The sequence below is a fragment of the Chiloscyllium plagiosum genome, chromosome 9 (assembly GCF_004010195.1).
Source record: "Chiloscyllium plagiosum isolate BGI_BamShark_2017 chromosome 9, ASM401019v2, whole genome shotgun sequence".
NCBI lineage: Eukaryota > Metazoa > Chordata > Chondrichthyes > Orectolobiformes > Hemiscylliidae > Chiloscyllium > Chiloscyllium plagiosum.
The window spans coordinates 39713745-39731091 of NC_057718.1; the positions used below are offsets into that span (position 1 = coordinate 39713745).

At 42.5% G+C, this 17347-nt stretch overlaps 1 protein-coding gene across 4 annotated transcripts in view; it reads right to left on the reverse strand.

Annotated features, from left to right (window-relative positions):
• The window catches only part of mark1 (MAP/microtubule affinity-regulating kinase 1), a 214747-nt gene that overhangs the window by 19293 nt on the left and 178107 nt on the right, over window positions 1-17347 (reverse strand). For all 4 annotated transcript variants that reach the window (XM_043695768.1, XM_043695766.1, XM_043695769.1 and 1 more), the window contains 2 exons: window positions 16532-16725; window positions 12696-12793 (listed from right to left, as the gene is read on the reverse strand). In XM_043695768.1, the coding sequence (XP_043551703.1) occupies window positions 12696-12793; window positions 16532-16725 (292 nt within the window). The remainder of the gene's footprint in view (window positions 1-12695; window positions 12794-16531; window positions 16726-17347) is intronic.

Consider the following 17347-nt stretch of genomic DNA (forward strand, 5'->3'; position numbering starts at 1 on the left):
GACCCAAAGGCACAGCCTTAGACTAAAGGGAAGACCTTTTAGAATGGAGATAAGGAGAAATGTTGCAGTTGTAAAGGACTCTGGTGCGGCCGCATCTGGAATATTGTGTGCAGTTTTGGTCGCCATACTATAGGAAGGATGTGGTGGCACTGGAACGGGTGCAGAGGAGGTTTACCAGGATGTTGCCTGGTATGGTAGGAAGATCGTATGAGGAAAGGTTGAGGCACTTGGGGTTGTTTTCATTGGAGAAAAGAAGGTTTGGGGTGACTTGATAGAGGTGTACAAGGTGATTAGGGGTTTAGATAGGGTTGACCATGAGAGCCTTTTTCCACGTATGGAGTCAGCTATTACGAGGGGGCATAGCTTTAAATTAAGGGGTGGTAGGTATAGGACAGATGTTAGGGGTAGATTCTTTACTCAGCGAGTCGTGAGTTCATGGAAAGCCCTGCCAGTAGCAGTGGTGGACTCTCCCTCTTTATGGGCATTTAAACGGGCATTGGATAGGCATATGGAGGATAGTGGGCTAGTGTCGGTTAGGTGGGCTTGGATCGGTGCAACATCGAGGGCCAAAGGGCCTGTACTGTGTTGTATTTGTCTATGTTCTATGTACCCTTCCACCGACACTCTAATTCGTTTGGCTGAACTGGTCCTCACCCTCAATAATTTCTCCCTTGTATTCTCCCACTTCTTCCAGAGGAGAGGGGTAGCTATGGGCACCTGCATGGGCCCCAGCTATGCCTGTCTCTTTGTCAGCTAGATGGAACAGTCTATCTTCTGTAGTTACACCAGCACCATTTCCTCCGTTACATTGATGACTGCATCACCACATGACTGCATCGTGCTCCCACGCGGAGGTTAAACAGTTCATCAACTTCACCAATACATTCCATCCTAACCTTAAATTCACCTGGACCATCTCAGATACCTCCCTGCCCTTCCTGGACCTCTCCATCTCCATCAACAGTGACCGACTCAACACGGGCATCTTCTACAAACCCACTGACTCCCACAGATACCTGGATTACACCTCCTCCCATCCTGCCTCCTGTAAAAATGCTCTCTCTTATTCCCAATTCCTCCACCACCACCGCATCTGCTCCCAGGAGGACCAGTTTCACCACAGAACACACCAGGTGGCCCCCTTTTTTAAAGACTGCAATTTCCCCTCCAGTGCATCTCATTTCCTGCACCTCCGCCCTCAAACCCCACCCCTCCAGAATCTCCCAGTCCTCATTTCCACCCCACCAATCTCCGTATACCTCCCATCATCCTCTGTCATTTTCACCACCTACAAATGGACCCCACCACCAGAGATATATTGCCCTCTCCACCCCTATCCGCTTTCCGTAAAGACCATTCCCTTTGTGACTACTTCATCAGGTCTACGCCCCCCAACAACCCACCCTCTCCTCCCAGCACCTTCCTCTGCCACTGCAGGAATTGTAAACCCTGTGCCGACACCTCCCCCCTCATCTCTGTCCAAGGCCCAAAAGGTGCCTTCCACATCCATCAAAGTTTCACCTGAACTTCCACACGCCATTTATTATAACCGTTGCTCCCGATGCGGTCTCCTCTACATTGGGGAGACAGGACACCTACTCGCAAAGCACTTCAGAGAACAACTCCGGGACATCCGCAGCAATTAACCTCACCACTCCGTGGTCAAACTCCCCCTCCCACTCTGCCGAGGACATGCAGGTCCTGGGCCTCCTCCATCGCCACTCCTTCACCACCCAACGCCTGGAGGAAGAACGCCTCATTTTCCGCCTTGGGACCCTCCAACCCCAGGGCATCAATGTGGATTTCACAAGTTTCCTCATTTCCTCTCTCCACACTTTTATCCCCAGTTCCAACCTTCCACCTCAGCACTGCCCTCATGACCTGTCCATCTTCCTTCCCACCTATCTGCTCCACCCTCCCTTTGACCTATCACCTTCACCCACACCTTCATTCACCTACTGCACTCTCAGCTACTTCTTGCCAGCCCCAACCCCCTCCCATTTATCTCTCCACCCCCGAGGCTCCCAGTCTCATTCCTGATGAAGAGTTTTTGCCAAAACGTCGATTTTCTTGCTCCTCTGATGCTGCCTGACCAGCTGTGCTTTTCCAGCACCACACTCTCGACTCTAATCTCCAGCATCTGCAGTACTTACATTCGCCTAGCAATAGTAGGCAGGCTAAGTCTGGCTTACTCAGTAATTTACAGGCTAAACTTTATATTCCAGTGTAATCAAAGTTTATGGGGGAAAACGCAGGAAAGTGGAGTTGAGGTTTTTCAGATCAGCTGAGAATTCACTGAATGGCAGAGCAGATTCAAAGGGCTGAACAGTCTACATCTGCTCCTACATTTTACCAGCATATAGCTTCTGCTTTTTGAGAACAAAACATACTATTTTATGGGATGTAGGCATTGCTGGCAAAGTCAGCATTTGTTGCTTGTCCCTAAATGCCCTTGAACTAACTGACTTGCTAGATGTTTTCAGAGGGCAGTTAATTCATATTCCTGGTGACCGAAGGTCAATGCTGTCGATCTAGGATTTAATCTGTGCCAGGCTTAGTGAATACAGCAAATTTTCTTCCCTAAGTGATATAAGTGAACCAGACTGGTTTTTATGGCAACTGTCACTAGTTTCACAGTCACCATCATGGAGACAACTTTTCAGTTCCTGATGTATTCATTGAATTTACCAGCTGTCACAGTAAAACCTGAAGCTGTGTCCCCAGAATATTAGTCTCTGGGCTGCCAATCAATTGACATTACACTAATCCACCATCTCCACCACACTGTCGTAGATTGTAGGCCACTCATCCACAGGTGGGAAGAAAATATTGCCACTGCCTATATGAGTGGCCTATTTCAGCACACTATGCACCCAGATATTTACACACCAAAACTAACCAAGCTGTTGTAAAACAGCTTGAATAGTGACACTGAACAGAAACAGATGTCACTTCAGAATTTGAAAACTGTCCTGTTGGTGCTAGAAATCTGAAATAGAAACAGAAAATGCTTAAATACTTAGGCAACATTTGTAGAGGGACAACAGAGCCATCTTCAGAATGGTCTTGGTTCTCTAGTTGCACACAGGGAGACAGGCATTAACTGCAGTGGTAGAGCTATATTGCCAAAATAGGGCCACCTCTCAGAATTTACTTCTATTATTGGTTCCACCAGTTGATTTAAGACCTAACAATTTTGTCAATCAAAATGAATTTAAAAAATATATGACCTGAATAGAACAAAACATACAACACCTCAAAACATTTACTGACTGCACGTACCAATGTAGCTTTTAGTCCTTTCTGTTCTGTCACTACCCTTCATAACTCGGATGAAACAACTGGCAGTAGTGTTTCATGTTTAAAGTCAACTGCTTTACCTCATTCAGGACAGAGGTTACACACCCTCCCACTTGTCCTGCAGCAGTATTAACAATCTTCTAAAAAATTGTCCAAATTCTCACAATGTAGTATTGTTTAAAATTCTTGTTTTTAATTAATTTCATCAGCACTGAAAACTTCGCTACCTTTTCTGCCAAATTTGTTTTGACAGTGCTACTTACCTTCTGAAATTCTTGATTAGCCCTTAAATGTCATTAGTAATATCTGTTGTGTTAATGTTTTTCTTCCATTATTTAGTACTTTTATGAATGGTACTTGCTGAATGTGGAATCAATTCATGGCTCAAGATTTCAGTTCCAAAACTCCAAAACCAAGACACAAATATAAGAAAATTGGTCTCACATGACCAGAAGAATAACTGAGCAGCATGCACTCAAAATTAAAAGTGATGATTTACAAATATTTCTTTGCTCATTGACACCTCCAAACCTACTACTACCCAGGTATATCATAGCATATTACCACCAGGTATATCACAGCATATTACGATCCAGGTATATCACAATATATTACCACCCAGGTATACCATAGTACACCAAACAATAGATAAACACTAGCAATGGCAAAGAATCATATGGTTTGAGACTAAATAAAATGCTTTTTCCCTGATTCACTGAAAGTAGAATTTTGGATCCACTGAAGACAGAAGTTTATGGTATAGGAAGTAGTTATTTCGCATGTTATGTCTATGGTTCGACTCAAAGTGGAGTTACTCAGTCCCATTCCCCTGGTAATGGCTGCCTCATAATTGTCTAGATTTTCTTCTTCAAATTTTTTTTTAAGATTCCCTACAAGTCCACAGAGCAACCCAACCAAACCCATTCCCCTACATTTAGACCTGCACCTAACACTATGGACAATTTATCAAGGCCAATTCACCTAAAATGCACATCTATTTATTGATTTTCCTTTTTAAAATGATTGTAGATTCTGCTTTCACCACCATCTCTGGATTTTCCATGTTAGGATTCTCATTCCACATGTCATCTGAAATGAATGTTTTCTTAATCATCTTAATGGCCTGGACACCCTCCCTAAAGTATGGCATATAAAACTAAACAATTCAAACATTGTTTACTCTAAGTTCGAAGGAGCAAAAAAAAACCCCAGAAAATTGTGTTAACATTATATATGCTTCCAGGGTTTCTCTGGTTTTTCTTCTAAAGATATGACAAGCGGGTGAGAAAATACCAGTGGAAATTCACGGCCAGTTGGAGCAAGTGATGTAATAACTCTTGAAACTTTAGCGTTACCACTGTTTTTACTTGATTCTCCTATTCACAAAATTCAGGATTCCACATTGTATTTAAAAAAACAGAAAAAGACAGCACAATATTTAGTGTTTCTCTTTTATCAACTCACTGCTACTTTCATTAAAGTGAACTCCAAATATTTGTTAAGCATAATGAGACTTTTTGAATTGTGAGAAGGAATAAAAAGCCTTTAAGGTGATTTAGACAAGTTGAATTATTAGACATTTTTGGCCGATGCTGTGCAATGTGGATAAGTGTGAAGATATCCACTTCAGTCGGAAGAACGGCAGAGTATTTTATTTCATTTTACAATACAACTATGGAAACCATGGCGATAGATTGGGAAATGTTGATGTAAAACAGGACTTGGGTGTGTTTATACATCAATCATTGGAAGCAAGGAATAAGTACAAGCAGTTAGAAAAGCAAATGGTATGTTGGGCTTCATTATGAGAGGGCTTAAGTAGGGAAGCAAGAATGTCTTGCTGCAGCTGTGTGGGGCCTTGGTGAAATGACATCTAGCATATTATGTGCAGTTTTGGTCTCCTTAGCTAAGAAATTATATACTTGTCCATAAAAGGAATACAAGGAAGGTTCATGAGACAGTTTTATGAGAATGATTGTTTTGTTGTACAAGGAGAGATTTGTCAACTAGGCCTACCTATATTCCCAGGGTTTAGAAAACTTAGTAAGGATCCTCGTTAAAAGGTTCTGACAGGGCTGGACAGACTGGATGCGGTGATGATGGTCCCTTGTTCTTGTTTGGGGTGTGGGTTGTTTGTGAAGAGACAATGGTAGACCATTTATTTCTAAATTGCTTTACTCAGAGGGTGGAGAATCTGTGGAATTCTTTACCATACATTGAAGTCACTGAATATATTTAACAAAAAAAAATGGAATTTCTTGCCATGAATAGTATCAAGGGTTATGGGGAAAGAGGATATTTGTGGTAACCTGCTGGATGTGCTCACTCAGCTTCATTACCTCTTCTGTCTGCTGATTCCTCTTTAAACAAATCAGATGGCAATTCACCTAGCTTGTTTTTTTCTCAGTATCACAAACCTTTTGAATCGCACCATGTTGTTACAAATTCATTACGTGAGCAAACATGGATAGGAATATTACTTTCCCCCTTTACACCCCAGCTTACAAATGAAAAGAATAGAAAATTGTCCTTTCATTTTGCAATATGATTATGAAAACCAGAGTCTTCAGATTTATAAGGAGTTGACACAAGCAGCATTTAAATATTTAGTGAGTAGAGAAACTGAGAATCAAGTCTGCTTCATGGAACAAGTATTTCAGGTATTTTCAATCATAGTGCTTCTAATTGAATATGGAAATAGTTTGCTCTTGACTACATTTCAATTACCTGCAAAGACAAAAGCAAGATGCATTTCCACTTATTTCATCAACCTTCATTCTTTTCAAAAACCACTCTTTCTAATTTTTAAATTTTTACTCATCTTGTGCATTCCCACAATTGTCTCATTCAGTTAAATGCCCCTTGCTTTTTCTCAACAGTACGGCACTTCACTCTCATTTGCTTTTGATGAATCCAAAGCTGCTGCACCTCATTATAGCTTTTCATGAGCTCCTGCATCACTGCTACTCATCATCTGTTTTAAGAAACAAAACACAAGGGTATTCAAGAAGGGGGCAGTCTGAACAGTCTGCTGTGTTGGGCTCTGTGCCATGCCCCACCCACCACCACCATCACCACCCTCCCTCCCCTCCCAGCCATCCCTAAGGAAAATTTATAATGTAAAGTAGGTAGAAGACCTAGAGTCCTTTTAAATTAAGGTTTGACAGATTTGGAGCTGAAATGAAGACATCTAAGGGAAAGGGAGCAAAGGCAGCACAGCAGGCAGGGCACTCCCCTACTATGTCGGGCACACCCGCAGGCGTTACCTTGACAGCCATGGCTGCGCCCTTAAGTTCAGTGGAGCAACAGCATTTACTAACTGAGTTCGCCAAACTCCGTGAAACAAAATCGAGGGAGCGCTGGAACCAATTACTGCCATGTTGACAAAGCATGAACAAGAGATCCGGGCTTTGGAACAGCACGTAGAAGCAGTGGAACACAGGACCGTGGCCTCAGAGGCCGCGACAGAGAGCTCCGAGGGGCGGATCCGAACCTTGGAAGGCCGGGTTTGGGGCCTGCAGGAACAAGTAAACATCCTCAAAAATTGCGGTCGGAGAGAAAAAAAAAATCTACGGATCTTGGCCTTACTGGAGCATGAAGGAGGTGAAAACCTTGCTGATTTTCTCGAGAGGTGGCTTCCTGAGTTGCTGGGACTGGAAATCGAGTCGGGGGCCGGGTGAATGTGGAGCAGGCCCACCGGATCGCAATGCGCAGGTCCGGTCCAGTCCAGCGCCCCTGCCCAGTCCTAGTGTGACTCCAGCATTACAAAGAAAAGCATTTAATAATAGAAACAGCCAGAAGACTGGGAGGAGATCCAAGGCTTTGGCTTATGAAGGTTCAGAGATAATGTATTTTCATGACTTTTCTGGGGCCATAATTAAGAAAAAAAAAGACCTTTGATAATGTAAAGAAAAAAATTAAGAGATTTAAACATTCAACATTCTCTGGCAGTACTATGTTTCAATTATGGGGGAGCTTCGACTCAGTGGAAAAAGTAAAAGGATTTTTGAACTTGCTGAAAAGATAGACTTTGGGCGAGGGGGAAGGAGGAAAAGATGCGTGCGGACAATAGCATAATTTTTTAAAAATCTTCTCTGTCCTTGTTCTTTTGCCTTTTGGGTTCTCAGGCTTTATAGGCTTGGTATTGCTCTGGTGTAAAATCCGGTATGTTTTATATTATATTTGTTTGGTGATTATTATTTATTCTATTGTTCAGTTTTGCTGATGAGGAGTGGTTACTCCTTTGATGTAAAGATGTGTGGGGCTGAGATGTTGAGGGGGAGGGGTGGGGGTCCATTGTTAACTTGTCAGAGTCTAAATAATTTTTTTTTTCATTGCTTGGGCTTGGGGCATGGCCTTAACTGAAAGGTGCTTGGATGGTTGTGAGGTTGGGAGTGAATGCTCCCGATGGGCAAGGAGGAATAAAAAAAATCACTGGAGATTTGTGTATTTTGTATTAATTTGTTCAAGTTAGGAGTAGAGTTTTTTTTTTAATTTTAGTAGTTTTGGTAGGGTTTGTAGGAATAGTCTTTAGATTTGATCAAGTCTGTTTTTTCTTCACTCATCGCACATTGAATGGGCTTCTTCCTTTTGGAGGACTGCGGGTTGTAGTGTGCAGTCATGGCTAGTGATCTGTTCAGGTGATGCATGTGGAATATAAAGGGTAGCCATTCCCCCATTAAAAAGGAAAAGGTGCTCTCAAATCTTAGGAAGAAAAGGGTTGACATTGTGCTGTTGCAAGTGACACATTTGACTGATAGGGAATATTTGAAGTTGCAGCAGGGGGTACAATAGGGTGTTCTTTTCCTCCTTTAACTCCAAAAGCAGAGGAGTGGCCATATTGGTACGAAAGAACCTCCCATTTCAAGTGACAGATCAAATCAAGGATGAGTATGGACAGTTTGTCAGTCTCAAGGCAGTGAAGAGTATGGCATCCTGAACGTTGACTGTCCCCCAGTGCAATTTTTAGCTGATGCAGTCTCTAAATTAGTGGCTCTTGGGGTGCGCCGTACGATTATAAGAGGAGACTTTAATTGTCTCACGGACCCCTGGGGTAGACAGAATGCCAAGAGGGTTGTCGGATGCACCTCGGCAATCTAGACAATTACTGGAGTTGTGTGAGGAGTTGGGGCTAGTGAATGTGTGGAGGTGCCTCCACCCGAATGGGAGGGACTTTACCTTTTACTCCAACCTGCACAAGTTCCACACAAGAAATTGATATGTTCTTTGTTCCAGGTCGGTTTGTTTGGACTTGGTGTTGGCCTGCAGAATTGGGAGCATAACTACTTTGGACCATGAGGCAGTATATTTAGATATTAAGAGCAAAGGTAGTGGAGTAGGCATGCGGCACTGGCGCATGGATCCATTTCTGTGAATGATGGCAACTTTGTACAGAATATCACAAGGGAGTTCAAGGCTTAGAAACCTGGCTTAGCTGGTTAGGAAGAAAAGTGCTCCACAGTCCATTGTGTCTACCAGGGAGAGAACTGGCAATGTCACTCGTGAGCTGAGGAAGATCAATACCAGATTCCAGGAGTTCTATGCAGAGTTATACCAATCGGAGTGCTTTGGGGATGGAGAATTGAGAATGGAATCCTTTTTTCAAAACTTGGACCTCCCCGGTTTAAATGCAGATCAGGCCTCCCTTTTAAATGCACTCTGACAAGTACAGGGGCGACACGGTGGCACAGTGGTTAGCACTGTTGCCTCACAGCGCCAGAGACCCGGGTTCAATTCCTGCCTCAGGCGACTGGCTGTGTGGAGTTTGCACGTTCTCCCCATGTTTGCGTGGGTTTCCTCCGGGTGCTCCGGTTTCCTCCCACAGTCCAAAGATGTGCAGGTCAGATGAATTGGCCATGCTAATCTGCCCGTAGTGTTAGGTAAGGGGTAAATGTAGGGGTATGGGTGGGTTGCGCTTCGGCTGGTCGGTGTGGACTTGTTGGGCCAAAGGGCCTGTTTCCACACTGTAATGTAATGTAATCTAATCTAATCTAAAAAAAAGAAGGTACAAGAGAGGCGTTAAGGCAGCTTCAAGGTGGTAAGGCACCCGGTCCCGACGGGTTCCCGAGTGAATTTTACAAGAAGTTCATACACATGTTAGCTGACCCACTGCTGGAGATATTTAGTCATTCGTATAACCAGGACTGCCTTCCACCCTTTATTAGTGAGGCTAATATCTCCCTTATCTTAAAGGAAGGGAAAGACCCTGAGGATTGTGCATCGTATAGGCCAATCTCATAGTTGAATGTGGGTTTTAAAATTGTATCAAGGTGTTGGCTCTGAGGTTGGAGAAAGTGCTGCCTGTTATTATAAAAGAGGACAAGAAGGGTTTCAGCAAGGCTGCAGTTCATTCAACAATATCAGACGGGTATTGAATACGGTACAAATATATCAGTCGGGAATGATTCTGTGTTTGGTGGTCTCCCTGAATGCAGAAAAGGCTTTTGATAGGGTGGAATGGTCATATCTCTTTGCTGTTCTAGATAGTTTTGGTCTGGGAGGGGTCTTCGCCAGGTGGGTGGCAGTGTTATATAAAGACCCCAAAACGGATGTTATCACAAATGGGGTTAAATCGAGCAATTTTGGTGTGGGGAGGGGCAGCCGACAGGGACGTCCCTTGTCACTGCTGTTGTTCACCTTGGTACTTGAACCACTGGCGGAGGCTATCCAAAAGGACCCTGAAATAATGGCACAAAGGTGAGAGTTGGGGAACACAAAATCATTCTCAATGCAGATGATGTCCTTCTGTTTTTGGCTAACCTTAAAAAAGTCCATACTCCGGCTAATACAAAGAATTAAATTATTCAGCAGCTTTTCAGGATATAGGATAAATTTCACAAAATCGAAAGTCATGCCCGTGGAGGAATTGGTGGAAGTACTGAAGCTGGAGGACAGAATGGAGTTTCCTTTTAGATGGTCACAGAAAGGGTTTCTCCGTCTGGGAACTTTTATTACCCCTTACTTCTGGCAGCTGTATGGAACTAACTTTGTGCAGTTGTTCGAGAGAACAAAACAGGACTTGCAGCGATGGGAGGGACTACCCATATCATGGCTAGGCCGTATAGCCTTCATTAAAATGAATGTTCTTCCTTGGTTGTTATATCCTATGAGGATGCTCCCGTTGCTATTACACAAACAGGTGCTGCAGATGTTTGCAAGATGGTTTGGATCATTTATTTGGTGCCGTAAGCACCCCTTGATTAAATTTCCCAAGTTGCAACTTCCACAGGATATTGGGGGGGGGGGGGGGGGGTTTGGCAGTAGACCTCTCAGATCTGAAAAATTACCAAATAGGCACCCAGTTGTCATATGTAGGCAAATGGGTGCACGATGACTCGAAGTCAATATGGCTTAGTGTAGAGGCCTCACAGGCGAGATGTCCCCTCACAAACTTACTGTTCATGGATAAATTGAGATCTGTAGGGGAGTCAGATAATCAGAAACATAGTAAAAGCATGGAGGATAATGTGGCAGGGTGAGGGCAATTTGCTTAAGACTTCGCTGTCACCCCGTTAGTGGGAGCCCCAGGATTAAGATTGGGGTCAATGGACTCTGGCTTTAGAGCATGGGAGGGTAAAGGAATCTCCTGTCTGGCAGATTTATTTGAGGGAGAGGTCTTGAAGTCTTTCAGCCAATTAGGTCAGAAATACGGAATCCCTAATAGGGACGTTTTCCAGTATTTCCAGGTTAGGGATTACATACAGAAGACGGCCACGCTGTTGGCCCAGCCCTACAAGTATATAGAACGAAGAGTGCTCTAAAGTGAGGACGCTCTCAGTTAGTACCATATATCTACTGCAGAGAGAGAATGCCTTGGGGGATATGGAGAGACTCCATGAGATTTGGAATCAGGAGTTAGGGGAAGAAATCTCATTGGAAACATGGGAGGACATATGGGGGAAATGTAAAGAAAATTTCACTATGCAATAAGGCACAAGCGATGCAATTGAAGATCCTCCACAGGGCCCATATGGCACCAGAGAGACTAGCAAAGTTTAAGAAAGGACCTTCCCCGAAATATCCCAAATGTAAAAACAGTATTGGCACCCTTACACATTGCTTTTGGTCCTGTTACAAGATTTACGGATACTGGGAGGGCCATAGTGAATGAACTGGAGATGATCCTGGGAATGGAAGTTAGAGAGGATCCAGTGTCCCTCATTTTGGAACTACTGAATCTTCCCTCTTTGGGTGAGCACAGGAAGAGGTTATTCAATATCCTTACACACTGTGCGAGGAAGAACATCACAATGAATTGGATATCAGAAAAGCTTCCAGGGTCTTGCAGGATGGAGCATGTTCCCTCAAGATTACCTGACAAGTATGGTGTGCCACAGAATGGAGCAATTTTATAAGACATAGAGTCATATAGATGTATAGCACGAAAACAGACCCTTCGGTGCAACCCGTCCATGCCGACCAGATATACCAACCCAATCTAGTCCCACCTGGCCCATATCCCTCCAAACCCTTCCTAATCATATACCCATTCAGATGCCTTTTAAATGTTGCAATTGTACTATCCTCCACCACTTCCTCTGGCAGCTCATTCCATACACATACCACCCTCTGTTGCCCCCTAGATCTCTTTTACATCTTTCTCTTCTCACCCTAAACCTATCTAGTTCTGGACCCAACCAGTGAAAAGACTTTGTCTGTTTATCCTATCCATGCCCTTCATGATTTTATAAACCTCTATAAGATCACCCCTCAGCCTCTGACACTCCAGGGAAAACAGCGCTAGCCTATTCAACCTCTCCCTATAGTTCAAATCCTCCAAACCTGGCAATATCCTTGCAAATCTTTTCTGAACCCTTCCAAGTTTCACAACATCCTTCCGATAGGAAGATGAGCAGAATTGCACGCAATATTCCAAAAGTGGCCTAACCAATGTCCTGTACAGTTGCAATATGACCTCCCAACTCATGGCGGCCCTTTCTAAATTACATAGACATGGATCTGTCAGCAGTACTGATTATGGCCTTTATATAGCCACAAGAGATATATATGGTGGCCCGAGGACCCGGGGGAGGCCTAGTAAAGATGGATATAATCACAGTTGCTCCTGTGGATGGGAGCCTTGATGGAGGCGCAGCGAGTGGAGTACTGTAATATAGTACATCGTAGTGTAATTTAGTTTTAGTGGATTGTAATTTAATTTAATGTTATTTTATTTAATTTGAGTTTAAGCTAATTTGGTTTAAGTAAATATGAGACGATTGTATCTTGAATAGTAGGCAGTTTATTCTCAGCATTACTGTAATATAATATAATAGTACAATATTATTTCTACTTTTCTGTACTTCTATAACTGTATGGCTTTTTTCAATAAATGTATATATTAAAATAAGAAATAAAATACACAGACATTTGGCAATAATACTATGGATTCTCACCTGCTGTCTTTACCATTCTGCATGGCAGAGTATCGATCACTGGTCGAGCGTTCACACACATAGGTGTTCCTCCTTGTCATACTAGGGAGCATGTTATTCTGAAATGTTAAATCAATTTATGTCAGTTATCTATGTTTTGTAATAAAACTACTAATTATTTTCGAAACAAAATAATTATATCTTTTGAGTTTCAGATGGGGATTCTAACAATTTCAAACATATCATGAATGTTAACATTTCCATGGACAGGCAATTATAGGAGAAAGTGAGGACTGCAGACGCTGGAGATCAGAGTTGTGAGTACAGAGGAGCAGGAGAATCGATGTTTTGGGGATAAACCCAAGGGGTTATTCTCCTGCTCCTCGGATGCTGCCTGACCAGCTGTGCTTTTCCAGCACGACTCTCTCCACAGCCAATTATATACCATGGATTAAAGGTACAGCTTCACAGCCACAATTCGCCATGCCACTGATCACATGTCTGTCAATTCAGGTGATATCAGGGCCTTATTGCTGAAGTTACTTTTCCCAATAACCATGCATTACATCAAAGATCAAATCTGTAAGAATACCATCATCATATTTAAGCTGTATGTAATAGCTCAGGAAGCCTGATTGGAACATAACAGAGTTTATGTTGAACACTAAAACAAAGCCACTACTCATGGCATTGTTTAGCCCCAGCCTGGGACAGACAGCCCTGCACACCCATCCCTGGATCTGTTTGATAGTATTTTTAATGATTCTGTTTATAGGCATGACAACATGTCTCTGGAGCAGGTGGGACTTGAACCCAGCTCTCCTTGCTCAGGAGGTAGGGACACAGCCATTGCACCACAAGGCCCCTATCTGGTTCTGCTTTAGTATTTATTTCAATCAGCCTATTAAGAGATGTTGCTCTACACGTCTGGGGCAGTGGAACTTGAACACAAGCTTCCACAGCCCAGAGGGAGGGACATTATCACTAAACCACAAGGCCCCTAACTGGGCCAGTGTCATTCTTTTTAAATAGCAGAAAATGTATCATATAAAATTGAACACCTTTCCCACCAACAAATTACCGTGACTAATTTTGTGTTATTTAAACTATTAACCACTGCCAGTAATCATCTATGAAGCCAATTAAATACATACAATCAAAGCCATGGGCAATGCGAACTATCAAAAGTGAAGGGGAGATAGGGAGAGCAGGAAGGGGCGAAATCAAAATGGAGTTGGGGGGGAGATTATGCACGAAAACCCTCGCAGTGCCCAGGTATCTAAAGACATTGAGAGCAGTGACAGACACGATGTCCTCCCTCTCCATGAACACCTGGGTACTAACATAAACACAGAAGGAGGGCTTGGGTCTATTTTATATTTCTTTTTCTGCACAGATGTGTTAGCACACATAACTGAGCGAACTACCCACCACCAAAATGCCTGAGACTTTTGTTTTCAAACTATTATCCACCACCAGTAAAAACACCCTTCTGGCCAGTTCAACATTTGCCAGTAAAGCCCATTATGGGCAATGCCAATTATTAAGGAGGGGGCAGTGGAGAATAAGGCAAGCAGGAAGGCGACTAAATAAAAACAGAGTTGGAGGAGGAAATAAAGCACTCTATCCTCCATAGTGCCCAGCTCTCTCTAAAGATTTTGAGAGCATTGATGGACACTACATCCTTGCTCTCCAAGGACACCCGGGAATTAACGTAACCACTGGGTCTGCTTTACCTTTTAAAAAATATTTTTTAATCAACCTGTTCAGAGATGTTATTACATACCTCTGCAACAGGTGGGACTTGAACACGGGCCTCCTGACTTAAAGACAGGGACACTACCACTGCACCATAAAGCAAACCCAGCGGGGCTATTATAAGTATTTTTTAATTTAACCACTTTTTCTCATCAACCTGCTCAGATGTTATTACACTCCTGTGGAGCAGGTAGGGTGCTGGCTTACCAGTCCAGGGGTAGAGACACTACTACAGTGTGACAAAAGCCCCTCTGGGTCTGTTTTTATTTTTAAATCCTATTCAGAGATGTTATTGCATACCTCTGGAGTAGGTGGTAACTGAACTCAGGCCTTCTAGTCCAGGGCAGGGGCACTACCATTGTGCTACAGGAGCCTCTCTAATTTTGAAATTTAAAAAAAAATTAACTTATTTTTCCTAAGCAACCTGTTTAGAGATCTTATTCCACACCTTTGAACATGGTCCTCCTGGTCAAGGAGCAGGACACTCCCACTGTGCCGCAACGGCCCCACTAGGTCTAGTCCAGGTGATGAATTCTAATTGGACAAGTCATTGCCTGCTACCAAAGGATCTCACACTCAACAAGGTCCAGAAGGAGATTAATTAGCGATTCTTCGCGCGCCTTGAAGGGGTTCTCACACGATATATAATATACAACTTGAGAATAGGCACAATGTGATTGTTGCACCAATACCTAAGGAGGCTGCATTTGCTTCTAGTTAACCAGGATATTGTCAGGATTCAAGTGGCAAACACATGTATCCTACAATTATGATAGAAGTTTAAAAATTAGAGCTCTAACACATTCACAAACAACTACACCATCATTGACGAGTAACTCAAATTTTTAAAGATAATAGATCATAAGGATCATGGGATCTTTGGCACGGAAGATGAGTGAGTCTTTTTTCAAAGGTGTGTCCCCTTACCAGATGGAGTTTGCTATGGTTTTGGCTTTCATGCCAAAACATTTCTCCAGTATTCCATGTTACATCAATTTCCACAAGGCCTTTTGGCGAAAACAGTGACAAGATAATGTATACTGTAGTTATACAGTCCATGCAAGATCTAGCTGTTTGAAAACCAGCCTGCTTGTCTTGTAACCATTTGTCAAGTTCTGTCTTTAGTTTCTCATGTGCAATTCTATTTAACACATTCACTGGTAATGACCACGGAATGATGCTGCTCTGGTTCTTGCAAATCTTGATAACTTCATATCCATGCTTCCAATTGTGCTACTTTTCTTCAAAGTTTCCTTAATTTTTCTCAGCCAGGTTTGTTTGTATTTCCTGGGAAGACTTTTCTGCGCGTGACATCTGGAAGCTGGGTTGAAGTGGCGTGACTAAGCAGTTATTTAAAGTTCTGCCCATCTTTTGAACTCGTCTTCATTTCTGGTGTGCGAGTGTTGTATTGCTTTTATTCTTTTTTGTTTTATCTGTTGTTATACTGATTTTTTTCATGTTTTGCGGTTCTACTGCACTTTTTAAATATTCAGCGAGATTTCAATGAACATTCGCTTTTCAGCAACAGTGCTTCTTTTTGATACTTTGTCAACCTCTGGATACTGACCTTGTGCTTTCCACATGGAACTGCTTAGTTTACAACACAGATACAGTCCTTTTGGCTCAACTGGTCTATGCTGCTGTTTATGTTTCACATAAGACTCCTCTCATCCTACTTTATCTAATGCCAACTGTAAGTCTTTTATTCTTTTACCCTTTGTGTATACAGCTTACCTCCTCCTAAAGACATTTATGCAATTCTTCTGAAAAACAATGCATACTTTTGTACAGCAGCCCACTCCACATTCCAATCACTCTCCATGGAAAGAATCCTATTAGTTCGAATGGATCGGTTGGAGCGACATTTCGAGGCAATGAGGAATTTACAGGAACAAAAATCTCACAATTTTAAATCAAATGGCCTGCAATATTGCCAAAACATACAATGAGCATGCAAGAAGCACTTTAACTTGCATTTCAAATTTACAGATCGAGCTTGCTTAATCCTGTGTGTGATCTCCTCATTAAAAACACAGAAAAGCATCACTGACCTAAACACTTAGAATCAAAACAAACAGGTGAATCAAATTGCTGCTTACACTAGGTCCAGTGGTGGATTTTTTTCTGTCGAGACCCGCCAGTGGGCTTGCGGGCACATCTCCTTTGGAAGTTACAGTGGTGCTACTTAATTTTCGAACCATGTCTTTGTCCCAGTCTTCCTTCTGTTCGTTTTCCACACTGTTTGCTTGGGCTCGCTTAGTGTACGAGACAGCAGGTGGTATTGATGGACCAGCTGCATGACAGAGAAATAAAAAGGACAAAATCAAACAAACTTACTTGACTCCAGTTGTGCAAAATTTCATGTCCTTTTCAGCTGAACATGTTATTCCTTTTCAGCTGAACCTATTTAAAGGTGCATCTAATTCACCATGGCCAGACACTTGACAGCATAATTATCAGAAGCATGCAGCAGTAGATAAAGATTACAAACCTAACTTGATTTGATCTCTTCACATCACCTTGGATGCGAAAGGATGATTTAAAATAGATGATGGACAGATGAAAATACTACACTGTCACATTGTGATAAAAGCATTAAACTCTTGATATCCTTATGAAGCTTACAACTAGTATAATTAACTAAAACTGTGCTCGTCAATTATCACTGTTGAACTTCTCTTTTTACAAAGCTACTCTCTCTGTTGTCAACGGACACTTTGTGCATGAGTCAGAGGTAACAGGCAAGAACAAAATATATTTCCATATATTAAAGCTGAATTCAATCATCTGACAAAACTATTAAAAATATGTAGCAGGACAACAACCAACTGAGAAAGAAAGTTGCCACCCATGTAAATAGTGCGGTGAAGAAGGCATATGGCGTACTGGCTTTTATTGGTAGAGGAATTGAGTTC